The following is a 21,352-nucleotide window of genomic DNA, read 5'->3' on the forward strand; positions in this document are numbered from 1 at the left end:
ATTGGCTTTTGGATCCTTTCTTTTAAGTTTTGCCCCCTCCGGATAATTTCAGTAGCTAAAATATTATTGAGAGTATTGATAGCTTGAGATTGCAAAATATGCATCAAAACAAGACGAGAAGTGAACTGTAAATTTTCGACTTTATTTCAAAGTCACTCTGTCTGAGGATGACTTTGAAATTTTATACTGTATTATGACTTTGAGTTTTATACTGTATTCTTTTAAATTGTCGGCTGGTCATGATTATTGACAGCTTATCTTCTTAATCCACCTTTCCGACGATAGACACACGTGTCAAAAATACGAGATCAAATTACAAAATTCTGACAATCAAATGGTCAGAGATAGTATTGTTTATGTAGAATAGTGGCAATAAAATGGTTGGGAGATGCTTTTGAGTTTTGGGGCATTTTTGAATCCGATTCTAGTTATTCAGAGCGATTAATTGTAAAGGCAGAAGGCATGACAGTAAATATTAACCATTTTGGGTTAGAAAAAAGCATAGCGATCAAAGGAAAGCTTGAATACTGGCAAGTTGTCTCGCAAACGACTTTTTATGTAAGGATCGTTACGGGCTTTTTTCGGCCTGACTTAGATGCAGCTAAAATGGGATCTGGATATACTTTGGAAGGATGGTTTCTTGCAGTGAAATGCAGACTACATGCACGTACGTAATAAATTGGACGGCTGTCTCTATACGATCAAAAGAAGTCCTTTGAATCCGAAAAGTGTACTGTTTAATTACTAAATTAGTCGAGAAGTGAAGGTAAAAAGAAATTTACTATCCACTGGAATGAATTGAAATTTTATGACATAAGGGCTCAATTTAGACGATACAAATTGCTTGGCTTATGTTATCTTCGTAAAAACTATTTCAAAAAAGTAGAAAATCCTTTTTCTCCACGAAGCCCATGGAGGCTTTCATTCATAACAAGAGAGTTATATTGTATAAGGAGGCTGTCGTTCATCACGAGAGAGTTATGAGAATGTTGCATTGTAAAAGGTAACAAGTAAAAAACGTATAAACATGCTTAGAGTTGGTTTAAGTTATAAATCAAAAAGGCAGAAGTTGTTTTGAATCTTTGCAGTATCCTTGGATGTTGTAGCTTGTTTTATGAGATAAACAAAAAGATAAAATTCGAAAGCAAAAAACCCCGTTTTCGGTCCATGCGTCCCGATACCTTCTCAAGCGCAAGGCACTAGAACGCCGGATGTTAACGTTTCGGTAGGAGATTTCGGCCCCTCCACGCTATCCTACTTGGGAGATGCCAATAGCAAGCTTCCGCCCCTCAGACCCCGAGATCGCCTGCGTTAGGCTTTGGGAGAGTGCGAAGGGAGAGTGCGGTCGCCACCGAAGTGTGGGCCCCTAAGCCACTGCATACTATATCGCACCCAGCTTCCACTGCTGGTTGACATCTACTATATGAAGTTTTAGCTTTATTCATAAATTCAAAGGCTTACGAAAGTTATGGTATTATTAAAGTCACTACTGCGCATGCCCAGATGATTTCTTTGATAATTTGCGACTATTTGAGCTAATTGCCACAAATGTAGAGCAAGTACGTATACTTAGTCGTTGCCATGACTATGAACAATTAGTCTAGAGAACTGCGCATGCGCATATGATTTCTCTATTTAAATTGTTGCTAAGCATCTATTTACTTGAAAATCGGTGCCAGTAGATTCAGTTGGTCGTTGCCATGACCATGAACTTGGTCAAGTTGACTGCACATGCTCGGGAAAACTGCGCATGCACAAATGATTTATCTGCAAATTTATGACCGAGCGAGCTAATTACTCCATAATCGGTACCAGTATATCCAGTTGGTCATTGCCATGACCATGAACTTGGAAAGTTGGTGGAATAGACTGCACATGCTCAGATTAATTTTCAATTAGTTTGTGAGAGAGCGAGCTCTGAAATCGGTGCTTGTAGATGCGCTGAGCAAGTTTTCAATCATATATTTTTTGGCATGATCTTTGTGTTAAGCTTGTTTTAACAAATGCATATTAAACTCATCAAAACTTTGTTACCGCGACAACGTTTGAAATGTTTTTATTTTCTCTATAACTTTGTATTTGCATATTGCATGTCATATCCAAGTTTTTCTTTCATCTGAGGGAAAATTTTTATTTACACCTTCCTCATTTATAATTAGACGTTCTAGATTTCTAAAATAAGACTTACAAATGCCCCATGAGCATCCTTTTTCTATTTTATTGTAACTAGTCTACAAAGGCAATACAATGTCCAACCATTTGACTGTCCGAATTTGTTAATTTGATCTCGTATTTTTGACACGTGTGTTTACCGTCGGAAAGGTGGCTTCAACTGATAAAATGTGTTGCACTACGCCATGATTTCACCTGATGACAGATAAGGATTTTAAGGGTATATTATGTACTGTGATGTTTTCAGGTGTACACCGTTGATTCACACCTGGTGAAACCAATGATCATCAATGGACCCAATGGTTACGATGATATGATAAAAATTGAGTAAGTATGTTTTAGGAACAAAAATATTTAGAAAATAACGACAGTAAAACGCGTGCAGTGACTTGTCTTTAGCTCAGTTTTATTAGCCTGTGCAAAACAGATCTGAGCTAAATCAATGAAAGAGAATTTGCAAATCAATCATAAGTACATCTTAAATGAAAAATGAAAACGTTTGTTTTAATTTTATCTGTTTCGCAATATTCTACGTTGGTGAGAACTCTCGACCTTCGGTTTTGAGCTTACACTGATCTTGTCTAAAGGTCTCCTTGGTTTGCATAAGCCTGTGCAAAAACAGTAAACATCTTTTATTTCTTAAGTGAAATATTTATTTCAGTTTGTTGTCTATTAAGCTCAATGTCTTCACAAGTTTATACAATAAAATCATTTCAGCATGGTTTTACTGTTTCAATTCGGGTTCGTGTCGTTTATTTAATTTCCGTTCCTTTTCAGTGATCTTCACGAAGGTTCCATACTTTATAACATCAAGAAGAGATATAATAATGGTTCATTCTATGTGAGTCAAAGCCATTGTATTAATTATAACAGTAAAGATTGATTTCCGACGAAATATGAAGCCAGTGATTTAACTAATCCCATTCCTAACCTGAGCCAGCGATTTAACTAATCCCATTCCCAACCTGAGCCAGTGATTTAACTAATCCCATTCCTAACCTGAGCCAGTGATTTAACTAATCCCATTCCCAACCTGAGCCAGTGATTTAACTAATCCCATTCCCAACCTGAGAAAGGACGCACGACCAAAAGAAATATCATTCCGTTTGTAAGCAAAAATGTGCATATGAAATTTCATTTAATGTAAAAAAGGAATATTTTCCTAAAATGTAGCCTGCTAGTTTAATTCTTTCTTATTTAGCTACACAATTCAGCACAATCTTCAATTTTTTACTTTTCTTTAATAGACGTACATTGGTCAAATTTTAATGTCGATCAATCCTTACAGAATGTTTGATATTTATGGTCTCGATAAAGTTAAGGAATACGAAGGAAAATCGATAGGAAAACTCCCGCCGTAAGTAAATACTGTGTTTTTTAAAGATTCGATGCGCGGATTCAAGTTTTGAGAGATATGTTTAAGTTATTCAATTTCAGTTGTGTGGTCATTCATTTTTCTCAACATACCATTGTTTATCATTATTTATTTGAACGGAATCAAAAAAATGGTTTTATTTCACTTTGAGAAACGGGAGATTGAGTAGTTGAAAGTTCACTGGTTATATTTTGACTCCAACCTACCTGCACTTACTGGTTGTAAAATATCATTGGATCCCTTTTAAAACTAGGAATTAAAATTAGCTAGAACCCAGACTTCTACTAATGACGGATGATGCGCGTCCATCCCAAAGTACTTTTTACGTCTTGGTTAACGCATTTGTAATTACTATAATTGGAAATATCTTTTATGATAAGTTTAGTGTGTATGAATGAATGAATGAAAATCTTTATTTTGACACGCTGGCCTCGTCAACTGGGGTTGATTTCCACGAAGGGCGTGCTTTTGTTCAAAAGCGATTACAAAATTTACTAAGAAATAAAATAACTATAGAAGAGAAAAATGAGTTTAAATATTTACAGAGTTTAGTTTATTCAATCAGTTACATGTTAAGCTCAATCATAAAATGCAAGCAGCAATTTTCTTTTGAAAAAGTGACACGCTTTTGTTATTTCTGATTTCTGCTGGAATTGAATTCCAAACAGAAGCCCCATCATACGCAAAGCTTTTCTTCAAGGAGTTAGTACTAGGCATAGGAACATTCAGACAACTTGTAATATTGCGTAGATAGTAATCAGTGATGTCTTTTCTATAGGTAAACAATCTAGTAAGTGAATTTGGTCCTGCATTTTTTGAATAATTTAAACATCAGCTTTGCTTTAGCTTTTTTTCTAAGTATTTCAAGAGGTATGTATCTTCACGAGCTATTTTATTTTAGGCATATATTTGCTATTGGTAACGCTGGATATTATCAAATGTTGATGACAGGATTAAACCAAGTTGTTGTGATTAGGTACGAACGATTGAACCAAATGAATTATGAGGTCTGCTTGACTCCTCAGGTCTTTGCTACTGGGAGAAGACAAGCCTAGAGACAGTTACTGAGGAGTGTAAAAATGTTGCAGTTTTTTAAAAAATTTAATGTTTTCTTCAGGGCAGGCTACTGATTATAGAGACTATCACTGGGGGCAGAAAGTTGTTTGAAATTTAAAATTTACTGACGGAGAAGGGGGAATTTGTAGGAGGGGGGGGCACTGGCTATAGCTTCCATCAAGAAGCATGTATGAAATGCTCACGGCATTTTTATTGTTTCAGCGGTGAAAGTGGCGCTGGTAAAACAGAATGCTCCAAACTTCTACTGCAATATCTTGCTGCTGTTAACGAAGCAAAGGGAAGCCTCATTACTGAACAGGTTTGAGAAATAAAGATTGCTGAAACGGCGCTGATTTTTTTCTATCCGTTGTTAAGTTTACTGGTGGTTTTTGTATGTACACCATAGATAATCGAAGCAACTCCCCTTTTGGAGTCGTTTGGAAATGCAAAAACGGTGAAGAATGACAACTCGAGTCGTTTTGGAAAATATCTTGAGATGCATTTTGACAAGTACGTCACTGATTTTTTTATTGAAATAGAACTCGGGTTGGAGATTTGCAGGGGAGGGGAGGGGGGGGGTAAGCAAACTTTCAATTTAAACTTGACAGCCATAACAAAGAATTGAGGTACGTACAAGTTTTAACTTAAGACGGGTTGGAGATTTGCAGGGAGGGGGTAAGCAAACTTTCAATATAAACTTGACAGCCACAACAAAGAATTGAGGTACGTACAAGTTTTAACTTAAGACGGGTTGGAGATTTGCAGGGGAGGGGGGGGTAAGCAAACTTTCAATATAAACTTGACAGCCATAACAAAGAATTGAGGTACGTACAAGTTTTAACTTAAGACAAGGGTATACATTCAAATAGTCGCTATTCACGAGTGTTTTTTTTGTTGCTATGGCAGCGTACGTATTCGTCATGGAAGATGAGAATTGGGTAGTTTTTTAAAAATGTTGAAAACCAAAATAAACATAGATATGAAATTAAATGATACAAATGAATTTCTTGACAAGTCTGCAGAAATGCATTGTGTCAATTAATTTCATATCTTCATTTTGGTTAGCAAAAGTCCTTTTAAGAACTTCTCAATTGTCATTCACCACGACGTTGTTCAGAGCAACATTTTCAATTTGTAACAACAATCAAGTTTTTGTTTTACTATTCCCCTTTAATTTATCAGAGTTGGATGTATATGTGGTGCCCAGATCTCTGAATATCTCCTCGAACGATCAAGAATAGTTGGTCAGGTAATCTCTTTAATCTTAAAAATTGATTTGACGCAATTTTATGTACTACGCATGCGTAGAAATGTAGAATTTTGAGCTTCCCATCACAGGCGTATGGAGAGCGGAATTATCACGTGTTTTATGAATTGTTGGCGGGACTTTCGCCAAATGAAAAAGGAAAATATTCTCTGAAGAACTCTGAGGATTACATTTATCTAAGTCAGGTGAAATCTTAAGATATTTCTTACTAAATCATGCATGCCATATATACTCCAATAAACGCCTCCATTCAAATAAACGCCACTTTCAAATAAACGCCCCTTTTTAAATAAACGCCTCGTCTAATAAACGTCTCCCCTTAGTGTCTCTAATCGACATCCCTTACTATAATACCATTTCTATGACAGCGTTTTCATCGTTGGACTCTTTTGAGTCCAACGATGAAAAACTGTAAATTTTGTCTTGGGTTAGTAGAGTCTTGAAAAGAACTGTTGGTGTTGATGTTGGCTATTGTTTACACATCTTTAGCTGTAGTCATATTCACTGTCAACATTTTCACTCCTCATTTGACTCTGAAAATGACCACAGCTAATGTTGACTCTGAAGATTACCACCGCTAATGTTCTGTAATGACTCTAAAGATGACTACCGCTAAGGTTTTCGAAACGTCAGTCTACAACAACATCAACAGTCATTCTCAGGACTATACCAACCTGGACGATCTACATCCACAAACATGTAACGATACTCTCGGGTTCAAACCATTCACTTTATCACTTTCTTTATTTTGGAAAGAATAGATGAAATTGATAGATCCCGTGAATACATGTCCTAAAGATTATTGAAAGTAAAAACATTGACGAAGATATAATTTTATGTAGGGTGAATGTTGTGTTGTTCAAAGTAAAAATGACGTTCAAGACTTTTACCGTTTGCTCGCAGCGATGGAAGTTCTTAAGATCGAGGTTTGGTTTTTAATATTGTATCCTGGTACTTACGATGCACACGGTTGCTTTCTTGTCAATGATGATATACCCTTTTACAGAAAGACGATCAAGATGGTATATTTGGAATATTATCAACCATACTTCACCTTGGAAATATTGTCTTTGGAATCAAACAGGTATATTGATGGCTATATATATATACAAATTATGTTTACCCTGCTAGGATAAATTTTGGGAGCTATTCGGAATATGAAATATATGTTTACAGCTATGAAAGAAAATTTATGTTTACGCTTGGGATATAATTTCTGGAACTTATTGAAATGCGAGAGTAATTAGGTTTCATTACGAACTAGTTTGTATTTGCAACTAAAGTACTGTAACACTGCCTCAGGGTAACCTATTGATACAGTCACCTCAATAATACACTCACGAGTTTTTTCCAAGAAAAACAAAGATGCTCTTTATATAAAAGCTAACCAATTAATACGGCCTCTTTAATACGACCAACGGCAAAATTATGAAGTCCCAACCTAAAAATCATCCGTCCATACTGTTTATCTTAGTGGTAAATGCGTGTTAACAGAAATGCAGTGTACATAATCTAAATACAAGTAATACATTATGAGTTTTTACTTTTTCTTTTAACTGTGTTTTTTTCTGATCTTAATTTTGACATATCAAAAGCTTTTAATCAATGTTATAAAATAAAAACAATTGAACGTGTACGCTGATTGGTCGATAGCTGAGTTTACATTAGTTTGTGCAAACTGATCTATGCTCTATCAATCAATTAAATCAATCAAAGAGAATTTGCAAAACAATCATGAATACATATTGGAGGAAAAATTTAAACATTCGTTTATGCAAACCTTGGAGACGTTTGTGAGAACTCTCGACTTTCGATCTTGGGCTTGCACTCATCCCAAAGGTCTCCTCGGTTTGTACAAGCCTGTGCAAACACAGTAAATATCTTTTATTTCTTAACTGTAGCGGCTACTGTTTTTCTAATTTTGTTTTTCAAATATTTCATCAAATTGCTACATTTGTTCCCTGTAGACATGAAAAATAGTTGCGCCGCCAGTCAGCGGTGTATGCGGTATTTTATACTGATTGTGAATATTTCTTTCATAATGGAACAGGTCAGCGGTCTGGATGTGGCCTTCGTTCAAGATGATGAAGCGGCAAATATCGCGTCTGAGTTACTGGGCTTAAAAGTAGACAATCTCTTGCTTGCTTTGACCCATAAAATTACGGTAAGAATAGATTACTTTTACTTGTGATGTCATTCAATATCGTCAAAATTATAACTACATGAAGTATTGAAGCGTTTGACAAAGCCTTGCGACAAGAGACCGTGCCATCAAACTTTAAGAATCCTATTATGCTTTTAGGAGGCGAGAAGAGAACAGTTCACGACTCCCCGTTCTCAAGAACAAGCATATGAATCTCGGTATACTAGTTAGTCTTTCTTAGTTAAAAAAAAAGGACCTTTTTCAGAAAAATTAGGACCCCGCAGTAAAGTTTTGGAGCTTTTTCTCTGTGACCATTGGACACATTTTTCCACTTTCTCAACACCCCCCTTTTCTTAAGCCTGCCTTAACACATCCCCCCCTTCTTAAGCCTGTCAAAATGCTTCCTTTGTTCCCCCATTCAAATGAACGCCCTGTTTAAAAAGACATTATTTACCGTTGAAATTCTATTCTCTGATGCAGTCAATACTCTGTAATTTTATCGTTATTCTTTATTAGAGATGCTCTCAGTAAAGCGTTGTATTCAAGACTGTTCTGTTGGATTGTCGAAAAAACAAACTCCGTGATAAGCAAATCAGATAAAGCAATGTCGTTGGCTATTCTGGATATATTTGGTTTTGAGGTTTGAGATATTTATTTGTAAGAGAACATTCTTTTACAAGTAACAGCTAATGCTATATTATTCATTTCTTTAGGATTTTCGCCGAAATAGCTTCGAGCAGTTATGCATAAACTATGCTAACGAGAGCCTTCAGTATTTTTTCAATCAGTCAGTTTTTTTTCTTGAACAGGTACGTAGGGAAGGTGTTCTTGAGCTTTGTAGAATTTATTCAGTATAAAATAACAATAAAACGCGTACGCTAGAGAGGTCTATAGCCTTGTTTGCGTTAGTCCGCGCTAACCGATCTGATCTCAACAAATTAATCAATCAACGAATCAAAAAAATTTGCAAATCAATCATGAATACATTATAAAAAGAGAATTTTAATATTTGTTTTTTAAAGTTGTCTGTTTCTCATTATTGTTATTTTATCAAAGACGTCAGTGAGAACTCTCGAGCTTTTGCAACCTTCCACCTTCGGTCTCCCAAAGATCATCTCGGTTTGCATATAAGCTTGTGCAAACACAGTAAACATCTTTTATTTCTTAAATGATAGAGATTTGATATGCGAACCATTAAATGTCCGACGGAACTTGAATATTTCATCTTGATATTTCAGGAACTGTACCAAAAAGAGGGAATCAAATGGAAATGGATTAAATACTCAGATAACACAACATGTATTGATTTGATTGGTGCAAGTAACTACGGTCTTCTTCATCTTCTATCAGATGAAACAACATTCCCTAAGGTAAACATCTGTTCCTTGCTTTGTTTGTTTATCCATTGGCGGTTTCTACCTGTGGCTCGTTAATTTTTGTTGTGTTTTATTTTCACAGTCGACCGATCACACGTTTTTGGACAAGAGTTTCCATCGTTACAAAAACAACAAATGTTTTGAAAAACCAAAGACTCGAACGATGCAGTTTGGTATAATACACTACGCTGGGACTGTTTGGTACAGTGTAAGTAAAGGAAAATTCAATATGCATGAAATATTTCCTTTAAAACTATTCGTCGTATATCTTTTATTGGCATCGTTAGCAGGTTTCAGTCTTTCTGATTCATAGATGGGCTATTTTTCATTCTCCTTTGTAGCTAGGTTGACAAATTCTTAGACAGCATCTGAGTACGTAGATAAAGATAATGCAGATTTAATTGCATTCTCCATTGTAGCTAGGTTGACAAATTCTTAGACAGCATCTGAGTACGTAGATAAAGATATTGCAGATTTAATTGCATTCTCCATTGTAGCTAGGTTGACAAATTCTTAGACAGCATCTGAGTACGTACATAAAGATATTGCAGATTTAATTGCATTCTCCATTGTAGCTAGGTTGACAAATTCTTAGACTGCATCTGAGTACGTACATAAAGATATTGCAGATTTAATTGCATTCTCCATTGTAGCTAGGTTGACAAATTCTTACACTGCATCTGAGTACGTACATAAAGATATTGCAGATTTAATTGCATTCTCCATTGTAGCTAGGTTGACAAATTCTTAGACAGCATCTGAGTACGTACATAAAGATATTGCAGATTCAATTGCATTCTCCATTGTAGCTAGGTTAACAAATTCTTAGACAGCACCTGAGTACGTACATAAAGATATTGCAGATTTAATTGCATTCTCCATTGTTGCCAGGTTGAAAAATTCTTAGACAAGAACAGAGATGGGCTACGTAAAGATATCGTAGATTTAGTTGCGTCCTGCAGAAAGCCGGTTTGTTATTTTACATAACTATATTTCTACTTTGCATAAAAACTTTCATGTATTTCCGCTATTTTATTTTTGTAACGTTGCTTTTTGGTTCAGTTTGTATTCAAGTTATTTCCTGAACTTATACGGAAATCTTATACGGGTATGATCCAAGTGACGGATCTAAGTCAGGCTCATAATCATTCACAATCCCGCGGTCACTTGCTTAATCCCAATTCACCCCAAAAGTCTACGGTTGCGGCAAAATTCCACGAATCACTGGCGACCCTATTACAGAAAATGCGACGGTAAGATATTTTGAGTAAACTTGTTGTTTTTATTTCAGTCAAAGTATTGTTTTTATTCTCAACAACATATGTACTTTGGAATTAAAATTAGATATGTACATTGACATGATTGTAGGAATATCTACAGCAATGTGTTATACTTAAGTTAAAATGAGCTTACTTAGAGATGAACTAACTTACTTAGAGATGAACTATTTGACTTAACTAAAGATGAACTCTTGACTTACCTAGTGGCAAATTCTCTGACTTACCTAGTGGCAAATTCTCTGACTTACCTAGTGGCAAATTCTCTGACTTACCTAGTGACAAATTCTCTGACTTACCTAGTGGCAAATTCTCTGACTTACCTAGTGGCAAATTCTCAGACTTACCTAGTGGCAAATTCTCTGACTTACCCTATAGTGGAAAATTCTCTGACTTACCTAGTGGCAAATTCTCTGACTTACCTAGTGGCAAATTCTCTGACTTACCTAGTGACAAATTCTCTGACTTACCTAGTGACAAATTCTCTGACTTACCTAGTGACAAATTCTCTGACTTACCTAGTGACAAATTCTCTGACTTACCTAGTGACAAATTCTCTGACTTAACTAGTGACAAATTCTCAGACTTACCTAGTGGCAAATTCTCCGACTTACCCTATAGTGGCAAATTCTCTGACTTACCTTGTGGCAGATTTTCTGACTTACCTATAGTGGAAAATTCTTTGGAAATAATGCTTCTCAATAAGTTCAATTATGGTTTCTTCTGTAGGTGTAATCCTTACTTCATTCGCTGTATTAAACCAAACAACGAAAAGGTTTGTTCGTGTCTTTTTTTTAACTCTAACACCTGTATTCTAAAACCTCACTCATACTTATTGAGTGCAAGTCAGCGCACTTCAATTGATCAACGGCAAACGTTTTTTTCTTTGAGGCAATACATTTGCTAAAATATTTCGAGTCAAGCAAAAACAGTCAAGTGAAAATACCGTCTTGAAATATTTATGAGGTGATTTTGAAGCTCCAATCATTAAATGCGAATGAGGCTTTACGATACAGGAAAATCTTTATGGAAGTTTAAATGTCCACAATACCATCAATGTCATCATTTAGTTTGTAACACGCTCGCCATTAATTCATCTAATTTCCTTATTATTGTTATAATTTATGTATCATATTACTTTTATATAAATTTTGTATTATTTATATAATTATTCACGTATACTGAAGATGAGATGCCGAAACATGTCTATACTAAAAAAACTCATCGTCTATATTAAATGAACATCAATGTCCTTTTCGTTTTACTTGTAGACTCCAATGATGTTACAGACCCCCTTGGTTCTGGAGCAACTACGATATAACGGTGTCCTAGAGACTGTGAGAATACGAAAGCTCGGCTATCCAATCAGATACCAGTATACAGACTTCTTTAGGAGGTAATACTGTCGCTACTTGACATTTGATTGGTTGGTATGTTCGTATAAAAACGTAGCTCGTGTGATTGGCTATAAAGAACCGTCGAACAGGTTTTTGATTTGCTGGAGCAGTCAAAATATTATGTAGGTCATATTAAAGTGAAAAGTTATTTCGAACAAGCGTTTATTGATGTTGTGTGAAACCTATAAAACACCTTCTAAAGGATGGATGAACCATAGCTTTACACTAAATCCTTCCTTCTTGCTTGAAGAAATGGAGAAAGAATCGTTATTTGAAGCTCATTAAGAATTCAATGTGGCTGCCCGGAAGTTATGAAATTCTATAAATTATAAAATATTCAAATTGTTGGAAAGTATTCGACATATTTTTTTCACTTTTCTGTAGAATTACAACTCTTCGTCAATTGAAATTTTTTTCCCATTTTCATGTAAATTTTGAAATACATGTCATTGCATCTAACCTTAGGTACCATTGTTTGTCGTCGTTCCATGTCAGTAGCGAATGGCAAATAAAAGAACAGTGTTCACAAATTTTACTCCTTTGTGTCGACCCTAGAAAGACAAATACCTATCAACTTGGTTTGACTAAAGTAAGAAATTATGGTTGATGATTTTATACAGTGTTAAAATAAACTCAATGAAACGCGTGCGCTGATTGGTCTAGAGCTGTGTTTGCATTAGGCTGTGCAAAGCACATCTGAGCTCAACCAATCAAAACAATCAATCAGTCAAAGAGAATTTGCAAATCGATCATGAATACATTTTAGAGGAAAAATTAAAATGTTTGTCTTTTTCGTATTATTTTATTTTATAAAAGAAATAAAAGATGTTTTTCGTGTTTGCACTAGCTTATGCAAACCTCGGAGACGTTTGTGAGAACTCTCGAGCATGTGCAACCTTCGACCTTCGGTCTCGGGCTTGCACTGATCTTTCCTCGAGTCCTCCCAAAGGTCTCCTCGGTTTGCATAAGCCTGTGCAAACACAGTAAACATCTTATATTTCTTAGATGAAGTATTTATTTTGTAGTCATGTCTCGTTTTCCATGGATCGTTTAGGTATTTCTTAGTGAAGACTTGTCACAGAAGTTAGAAGAAATGCGTCACAGAGTGATCGAGAAAGCTACAGTCATACTTCAAAAACATGTCAGTTCTTTATTCAGTTGGGATTTTCCATGCTTTAATCTGTTATTTCAACTTCAACGAATCTAAATAATGTTTTTTTAGGCACGGTGCATGTTTTGCCGTAGAAGATACACTGAAATGCAAAAATCTGCCTTGCTTATTCAAAGTCATTTTCGAGGATGGCAACAGAGGTTGATAGCTCGAATGTTGCTTTAAAACATTCTTATTATCTATGATTAAGAACTTATTGCTTACTTTGGAATTAAGCTTAAATACTGTATATCTTTTATGTAAATTTGAAATTTTATATTTTTTAGGCGGCATTATCGTAAAATACGGACAGGGTTTATCAAAATTCAGGCTTGCTATAGAGCTAGATCACAAAAGAAGAACAACGTGAAGGTTGAATGAAGCTAGTGTGTTTTGAATTTTTTAGTATCTTTTACTCATCCCGGGCCATCACTGGGAAACTCGCCCCCAGGCCATCACTGGGAAGCTCACCCCCAGGTGATCACTGGGAAGCTCACTCCCAGGTCATCATTGGGAAGCTCACTCCCAGGTCATCACTGGGAAGCTCACTCCCAGGCTATCACTGAGAAGCTCACTCCCAGGTCATCACTGGGAAGCTCACTCCCAGGTCATCACTGGGAAGCTCACTCCCAGGTCATCACTGGGAAGCTCACTCCCAGGCTATCACTGGGAAGCTCACTCCCAGGTCATCACTGGGAAGCTCACTCCCAGGCTATCACTGGGAAGCTCACTCCCAGGTCATCACTGGGAAGCTCACTCCCAGGCCATCTCTGAAAAACTCAGTTCCAGACCATCACTGAGAAACTCAGTCCCAGGCTATCGCTGGGGGGAGGGGGGATTTTCAGACTGTCTCCTCTTGACTATTTTGTTTTATATTCCACATTTTGAGTGAACGTTGTTTGTCTTTGTATGTATGATAATATTTAGCAATGAAATTGTCATTGTAGTGTTGTTCAATATTACCATTGCACAGTGTGCAAGTTTTGGTCAAGAAATGTAAATTTCAGAGCATTATCTTTATTCATTTCTTTAGAAATTTATTGTTTTCACAGTGTCTGAACACAGAAAAATTTACACAGCTAGACTAAATTTACGCACCGTCAATGCAAATCAAATGGTTTTATTTTATATTTTAAAGTTAAAAGAGGAATCCTGTGGAAAAAACACAAATAAATATGAAGAAGAAAGTTCAAGACAAGAACAAAAAGCGAAAGAACAACAGTCACATATTGACGTTACTCAACTTGAAATAACTCCTGAGTTAGCACTCGTTTTCACAAAGTTATCAGGTACGGTGGTGTAAAAATCTGCTTTAGTTGTACCTTAATCCCTGTAAGCCATTTGTCGGCCTTTTTGCATGTTTTTACAAAGTTATCATGAACAGTAGCATATGAATCTGGGATAATTGTACCATAAATCCTGATGGTCATTTGTAAGCGCTTCTACTTTTATCAAAAGTTCTGCAGTATCTACTTTTTAACCATGTTTAGTAATTTTTTATTTGTCATTAAATTTAGCTTGGAACTATGATATCTTACGAAAGTCCGTTATTTCTACATCCCGTCACGTTTCAAAGCAAACCTATCGCTCATCGCATCTACCTGATGATATCGATGCTTTCCAGTTTTCCAAATATGTTCACTTATATTTTCAGGTCAGTGTTGGAGACTTTTAAGATTGTTATTTGTTTTGACAGGTCGCATAGTTTCTATGACTACTGGCCAAAAAAAGCTCAACTCGTCATCTCTAGTTCACCAAATCGCTGGGAAAAGGGTTTCCCACTTGCCAAATTTTCCTGCTGTCTTTTTCATACTTTTAAATTTTGAATATATAACAACGACCAAAGATTTTAAATCGGGCCATAATTAACTTGTAAACAGTTTTTGACATCTTTTTTCATCATTGACAAAACGTCAAACATTTATGCAATATAATTAACTTTGTTTCTCTGCGCCTACTGAAGGATCAAAAAGATTGGAAATTCACAAGAGTCCCAATCAGAAGTTCATTTTTGAAGTTAAAAGAGGAAGATAGCGCACAAGCCGTCACAACTTTCAAACTTGTAGGCTTCTCGAGATTTCGTTCTAAAAAATTTTTCACCTCGTTCACGCAGCATTTACTTGTGTTTATGATAGATTTTGCGTTTCATGAATGATTGGTCCATGGTCGATGCTAGACAATTTGCTTTGGGAAATTATATAGTTCAAAAGGTGAGTATGTTGGTAACAATATTCTTATCGTAATTCTAAGGGTGAGTTTTCTGGGGGTTGAGAGGGGGGTGCACACCCCACCTCACCCACCTCTATATTCTCCAGCAGCCCCCAAGAAACATTTCAAAATGATATGACGTACTGTAGATTGTAGATTAGTATCATAATAGTATTAGAGGTTAAGAAATTGTACACTAAGACCGTATAAAAAGTGGAATTTATCGTTACATCGACAATTACATATTATTCACTACCACCATTTACAATGGAGCTGCTACCATGCGCGTTTTTATCGAACATTAAAATAGAAATAAATTAGAAAACGCAAAATAACCTGTTACTTTGTCATCTAAACTCGTTTTACCGCTTATTTTCTTCTCCCCTGGTTTTTCTTGTGTGAAAGCGCAACTGTTGTATTCGTGTTCCACTCAACGTAGGCAATATTTCATTTCATAATTTATGAAACTTTGTAGATTATTTAAAGGGTGTGATGTACACTCTATACAACTAGGATTCATAATTTACTAAACTTTGTAAAAAATTCATAAACATGCTGATACCACTTACATTTTGCAAGATTCATGCAACTTTAAGCCTACAAATCTACAATAGGCCGAGGCCCAGGCAACTTTAACGAGGACAATGCTTCACTTCACTTGGAAAATCTGCACCCCTCCGGTCTCACGAGAATTGATCCGCCATGCATAATTCAACTAAAACAATACTTTGCCTTTTTATGCAATCGAAAGGTACAGTAATGTAACAGTGATGTACTTCATTTAAGGGAATTCTAAATCCTGATCTTCGAGATGAAATATATGTTCAGTTGGTGAACCAGACGTGGGGGAATGGGATCGAGGCGAGCATAGAACGCTGTTGGTGGCTTATTGCATTATGTATATGTTGCTTTAGACCAACTGACGCTTTGGAAAAGTACTTGATAAAGTAAGCTGAACTGTTTATTGCACTTTTCTCCTGGAGATATTATCCAAGATGAATGAGGTTTTTCGAGATACATTTGAGCGAGGCACTTCACATTCGAAATAAAAGTAGCTCTAAATATTGACTGAACCATCCAAAAGAAGACTTTTTGTTTTGTAGATATGTTGCTTTACATTCGTACAGATATTTTTTGCCAATTCTATACATAGTGAAAGGCAGCAAGTTTCTCGACACATTTCGTTTGGGATCACGTGAACACGATCTAACCAATGACAGTTGATAGTTGTGTGAAAAAGTAATCGAACGAATCTTTTGTAGACATAGCTCGGATAATGCTTACGATGGCTTTAAGAGTTTTTGCCAACACAAGTTGTTATCATGGGATAATGAACGACATGTTGAACCGCGTTGCCATCCTCCATGTTTACTTGAATGGACGTCTGTTAAAGAGAAAGCAAACATGGCTATCGATATTCATTTGTCTGACGGTAAGGGACTGTTTATGAAGATGGTGATTGGCTATTGGAAAATAGTTTGGAAATAAATGCCTCATCTTAAATTATGAATCGTCTGCTTCGGATTAAACGTTTGATTTGTTCCAGGGCCATAGCTAGCATCGATGATTGGGAGGGAGGGGTGGGTGGGTGTTCATTTATGCATGTTATAATCCGTAGCAAACAGTGGATTTCTAAGGAAATCGATTCGGCAAATCATGCATTTATGAATTTAAGCTCCACCTTTTCCCAATTATTGAACTTGCTACGGCCCCGAGTGAGTAACAATGGATTATTATGATAGTGCAAATTATCTTTGTATCAACGATGTTTGTGTAGGAGAAAAAGTTTTAATAGAAGTGAATTCAACAAGCACAGGTGATCAAGTTGCGTCAAAGATCTTGAAAGATAAGTGAGTGATTAAATATATGTTATTTATACCCTCTTTGAGGTTTGGATGGAAAAATATTTTCCTGAGGTCTCGAAAGCGGCCTGAGGTAAATAACGCTTTTATTTTTTGCCAAAGAAAACAGTCTTTTTTTATTGTACTTCTATATTCATCAATGGCGGCAAAGTAAACAATCAAATCTTTGTCAATCAATGTACTTTGGAAAACTCGAAATTTACTTAAAATAGATAATTACAATCAAAAGTTTTCTGATGATTTCCTTCTAAAACAAAAACAAAACAAAACAAGTCAGAGTATTTTCTTAAGTATTTGGCTATATGATTCTGGACCGCATTCAAACATCCTAAAGTTCTGCCCGCTGTTCCAGCCAATCAGATTGCGAGAAAGGCTGATATTTTAACCCGCTGCAACACTAGAACCTTAGGTAATAAAACGTTATTTCGTTGTTCAGAGGTCTTGGTGAGTATGAAGGAGGATGGAGTCTTGATATGATGAACGAACATTGTCAATATTCTCTGGCCGGCTGCGATTATGTCCTTGATATGATAGCTGAACTGGAGTATCCACCCTCGTTCCCAGTCTCTTGCTCTCCGAGTGTCATTTCTACGGATATGTCGTATGATGTTGGACCAAATAAAATGAGACTGTTAGAAGAGTGAGTTAAAGTGATCTCTGTTTACACTGGATAGTTCTGTTAGTTTTATACAATGAACTAAAGTACACATGGAACGCAACCTAAAGCAAAGGATTGAAGCCAAATCTTACGCCCAGACACGCGAGATTACACGCAGACACGCGTGTGTAGTGTTTCGAGATTCTCTCGCGGAGTGAAAGTTGATTGATTACATACGCGTGTCTGGGTGTAATCTCGCGTGTCTGGGTGTAAAATCACAGCTTCAAGAAATTATTAGGGTTTTCTATTACAGGTAGCGTTCCAGGTATTTTAGTTCAATGGTTTTATACTGTGTTAAAGTGATCTTTGTTTACACTGGATAGTTCTGTCAGTTTTATATTGTGTTAAAGTGATCTTTGTTTACACTGGATAGTTCTGTCAGTTTTATATTGTGTTAAAGTGATCTTTGTTTACACTGGATAGTTCTTTCAGTTTTATATTGTGTTAAAGTGATCTTTGTTCACACTGGATAGTTCTGTCAGTTTTATATTGTGTTAAAGTGATCTTTGTTCACACTGGATAGTTTTGTCAGTTTTATATTGTGTTAAAGTGATCTTTGTTTACACTGGATAGTTCTGTCAGTTTTATATTGTGTTAAAGTGATCTTTGTTTACACTGGATAGTTCTGTCAGTTTTATATTGTGTTAAAGTGATCTTTGTTTACACTGGATAGTTCTTTCAGTTTTATATTGTGTTAAAGTGATCTTTGTTTACACTGGATAGTTCTGTCAGTTTTATATTGTGTTAAAGTGATCTTTGTTTACACTGGATAGTTCTGTCAGTTTTATATTGTGTTAAAGTGATCTTTGTTCACACTGGATAGTTCTGTCAGTTTTATATTGTGTTAAAGTGATCTCTGTTTACACTGGATAGTTCTTTCAGTTTTATATTGTGTTAAAGTGATCTTTGTTTACACTGGATAGTTCTTTCAGTTTTATATTGTGTTAAAGTGATCTTTGTTTACACTGGATAGTTCTTTCAGTTTTATATTGTGTTAAAGTGATCTTTGTTTACACTGGATAGTTCTGTCATTTTTATATTGTTTTAAAGTGATCTTTGTTTACACTGGATAGTTCTGTCAGTTTTATATTGTGTTAAAGTGATCTTTGTTCACACTGGATAGTTCTGTCAGTTTTATATTGTGTTAAAGTGATCTTTGTTTACACTGGATAGTTCTTTCAGTTTTATATTGTGTTAAAGTGATCTTTGTTTACACTGGATAGTTCTTTCAGTTTTATATTGTGTTAAAGTGATCTTTGTTTACACTGGATAGTTCTTTCAGTTTTATATTGTGTTAAAGTGATCTTTGTTTACACTGGATAGTTCTGTCAGTTTTATATTGTGTTAAAGTGATCTTTGTTTACACTGGATAGTTCTTTCAGTTTTATATTGTGTTAAAGTGATCTTTGTTTACACTGGATAGTTCTGTCAGTTTTATATTGTGTTAAAGTGATCTTTGTTCACACTGGATAGTTCTGTCAGTTTTATATTGTGTTAAAGTGATCTTTGTTTACACTGGATAGTTCTTTCAGTTTTATATTGTGTTAAAGTGATCTTTGTTCACACTGGATAGTTCTGTCAGTTTTATATTGTGTTAAAGTGATCTTTGTTTACACTGGATAGTTCTGTCAGTTTTATATTGTGTTAAAGTGATCTTTGTTTACACTGGATAGTTTTGTCAGTTTTATATTGTGTTAAAGTGATCTTTGTTTACACTGGATAGTTCTGTCAGTTTTATATTGTGTTAAAGTGATCTTTGTTTACACTGGATAGTTCTGTCAGTTTTATATTGTGTTAAAGTGATCTTTGTTTACACTGGATAGTTCTGTCAGTTTTATATTGTGTTAAAGTGATCTTTGTTTACACTGGATAGTTCTTTCAGTTTTATATTGTGTTAAAGTGATCTTTGTTTACACTGGATAGTTCTGTCAGTTTTATATTGTGTTAAAGTGATCTTTGTTTACACTGGATAGTTCTTTCAGTTTTATATTGTGTTAAAGTGATCTTTGTTTACACTGGATAGTTCTGTCAGTTTTATATTGTGTTAAAGTGATCTTTGTTTACACTGGATAGTTCTGTCAGTTTTATATTGTGTTAAAGTGATCTTTGTTTACACTGGATAGTTCTGTCAGTTTTATATTGTGTTAAAGTGATCTTTGTTTACACTGGATAGTTCTGTCAGTTTTATATTGTTTTAAAGTGATCTTTGTTTACACTGGATAGTTCTGTCAGTTTTATATTGTGTTAAAGTGATCTTTGTTCACACTGGATAGTTCTGTCAGTTTTATATTGTGTTAAAGTGATCTTTGTTTACACTGGATAGTTCTGTCAGTTTTATATTGTGTTAAAGTGATCTTTGTTTACACTGGATAGTTCTGTCAGTTTTATATTGTTTTAAAGTGATCTTTGTTTACACTGGATAGTTCTGTCAGTTTTATATTGTGTTAAAGTGATCTTTGTTTACACTGGATAGTTCTGTCAGTTTTATATTGTGTTAAAGTGATCTTTGTTTACACTGGATAGTTCTGTCAGTTTTATATTGTGTTAAAGTGATCTTTGTTTACACTGGATAGTTCTGTCAGTTTTATATTGTTTTAAAGTGATCTTTGTTTACACTGGATAGTTCTGTCAGTTTTATATTGTGTTAAAGTGATCTTTGTTTACACTGGATAGTTCTGTCAGTTTTATATTGTTTTAAAGTGATCTTTGTTTACACTGGATAGTTCTGTCAGTTTTATATTGTTTTAAAGTGATCTTTGTTTACACTGGATAGTTCTGTCAGTTTTATATTGTGTTAAAGTGATCTTTGTTTACACTGGATAGTTCTGTCAGTTTTATATTGTGTTAAAGTGATCTTTGTTTACACTGGATAGTTCTGTCAGTTTTATATTGTTTTAAAGTGATCTTTGTTTACACTGGATAGTTCTGTCAGTTTTATATTGTGTTAAAGTGATCTTTGTTCACACTGGATAGTTCTGTCAGTTTTATATTGTTTTAAAGTGATCTTTGTTTACACTGGATAGTTCTGTCAGTTTTATATTGTTTTAAAGTGATCTTTGTTTACACTGGATAGTTCTGTCAGTTTTATATTGTGTTAAAGTGATCTTTGTTTACACTGGATAGTTCTGTCAGTTTTATATTGTGTTAAAGTGATCTTTGTTCACACTGGATAGTTCTGTCAGTTTTATATTGTGTTAAAGTGATCTTTGTTCACACTGGATAGTTCTGTCAGTTTTATATTGTTTTAAAGTGATCTTTGTTTACACTGGATAGTTCTGTCAGTTTTATATTGTTTTAAAGTGATCTTTGTTTACACTGGATAGTTCTGTCAGTTTTATATTGTTTTAAAGTGATCTTTGTTTACACTGGATAGTTCTGTCAGTTTTATATTGTGTTAAAGTGATCTTTGTT

The 21,352-nt window shown here is 35.1% G+C and overlaps 1 protein-coding gene across 1 annotated transcript in view; it reads left to right on the top strand.

Annotated features, from left to right (window-relative positions):
• Positions 1-21,352, top strand: part of LOC124447792 (unconventional myosin-XV-like) — a 33,549-nt gene that overhangs the window by 2,314 nt on the left and 9,883 nt on the right. Inside the window, exons 3-34 of the mRNA XM_046998787.1 lie at positions 2,420-2,499; positions 2,950-3,013; positions 3,420-3,529; positions 4,449-4,523; positions 4,826-4,922; positions 5,010-5,113; positions 5,786-5,852; positions 5,942-6,055; positions 6,713-6,796; positions 6,877-6,954; positions 7,921-8,034; positions 8,173-8,231; positions 8,530-8,653; positions 8,727-8,822; positions 9,252-9,383; positions 9,472-9,597; positions 10,281-10,358; positions 10,452-10,642; positions 11,396-11,441; positions 11,938-12,062; positions 12,529-12,652; positions 13,118-13,204; positions 13,286-13,374; positions 13,501-13,585; positions 14,352-14,502; positions 14,731-14,867; positions 15,177-15,275; positions 15,349-15,423; positions 16,208-16,368; positions 16,684-16,853; positions 17,199-17,271; positions 17,720-17,923. Of these exons, the coding sequence (XP_046854743.1) occupies positions 2,420-2,499; positions 2,950-3,013; positions 3,420-3,529; positions 4,449-4,523; positions 4,826-4,922; positions 5,010-5,113; positions 5,786-5,852; positions 5,942-6,055; positions 6,713-6,796; positions 6,877-6,954; positions 7,921-8,034; positions 8,173-8,231; positions 8,530-8,653; positions 8,727-8,822; positions 9,252-9,383; positions 9,472-9,597; positions 10,281-10,358; positions 10,452-10,642; positions 11,396-11,441; positions 11,938-12,062; positions 12,529-12,652; positions 13,118-13,204; positions 13,286-13,374; positions 13,501-13,585; positions 14,352-14,502; positions 14,731-14,867; positions 15,177-15,275; positions 15,349-15,423; positions 16,208-16,368; positions 16,684-16,853; positions 17,199-17,271; positions 17,720-17,923 (3,419 nt within the window). The remainder of the gene's footprint in view (positions 1-2,419; positions 2,500-2,949; positions 3,014-3,419; positions 3,530-4,448; positions 4,524-4,825; positions 4,923-5,009; positions 5,114-5,785; positions 5,853-5,941; positions 6,056-6,712; positions 6,797-6,876; positions 6,955-7,920; positions 8,035-8,172; positions 8,232-8,529; positions 8,654-8,726; positions 8,823-9,251; positions 9,384-9,471; positions 9,598-10,280; positions 10,359-10,451; positions 10,643-11,395; positions 11,442-11,937; positions 12,063-12,528; positions 12,653-13,117; positions 13,205-13,285; positions 13,375-13,500; positions 13,586-14,351; positions 14,503-14,730; positions 14,868-15,176; positions 15,276-15,348; positions 15,424-16,207; positions 16,369-16,683; positions 16,854-17,198; positions 17,272-17,719; positions 17,924-21,352) is intronic.

Source organism: Xenia sp. Carnegie-2017, unplaced genomic scaffold, assembly GCF_021976095.1.
Source record: "Xenia sp. Carnegie-2017 unplaced genomic scaffold, XeniaSp_v1 HiC_scaffold_23, whole genome shotgun sequence".
Lineage (NCBI taxonomy): Eukaryota > Metazoa > Cnidaria > Anthozoa > Malacalcyonacea > Xeniidae > Xenia > Xenia sp. Carnegie-2017.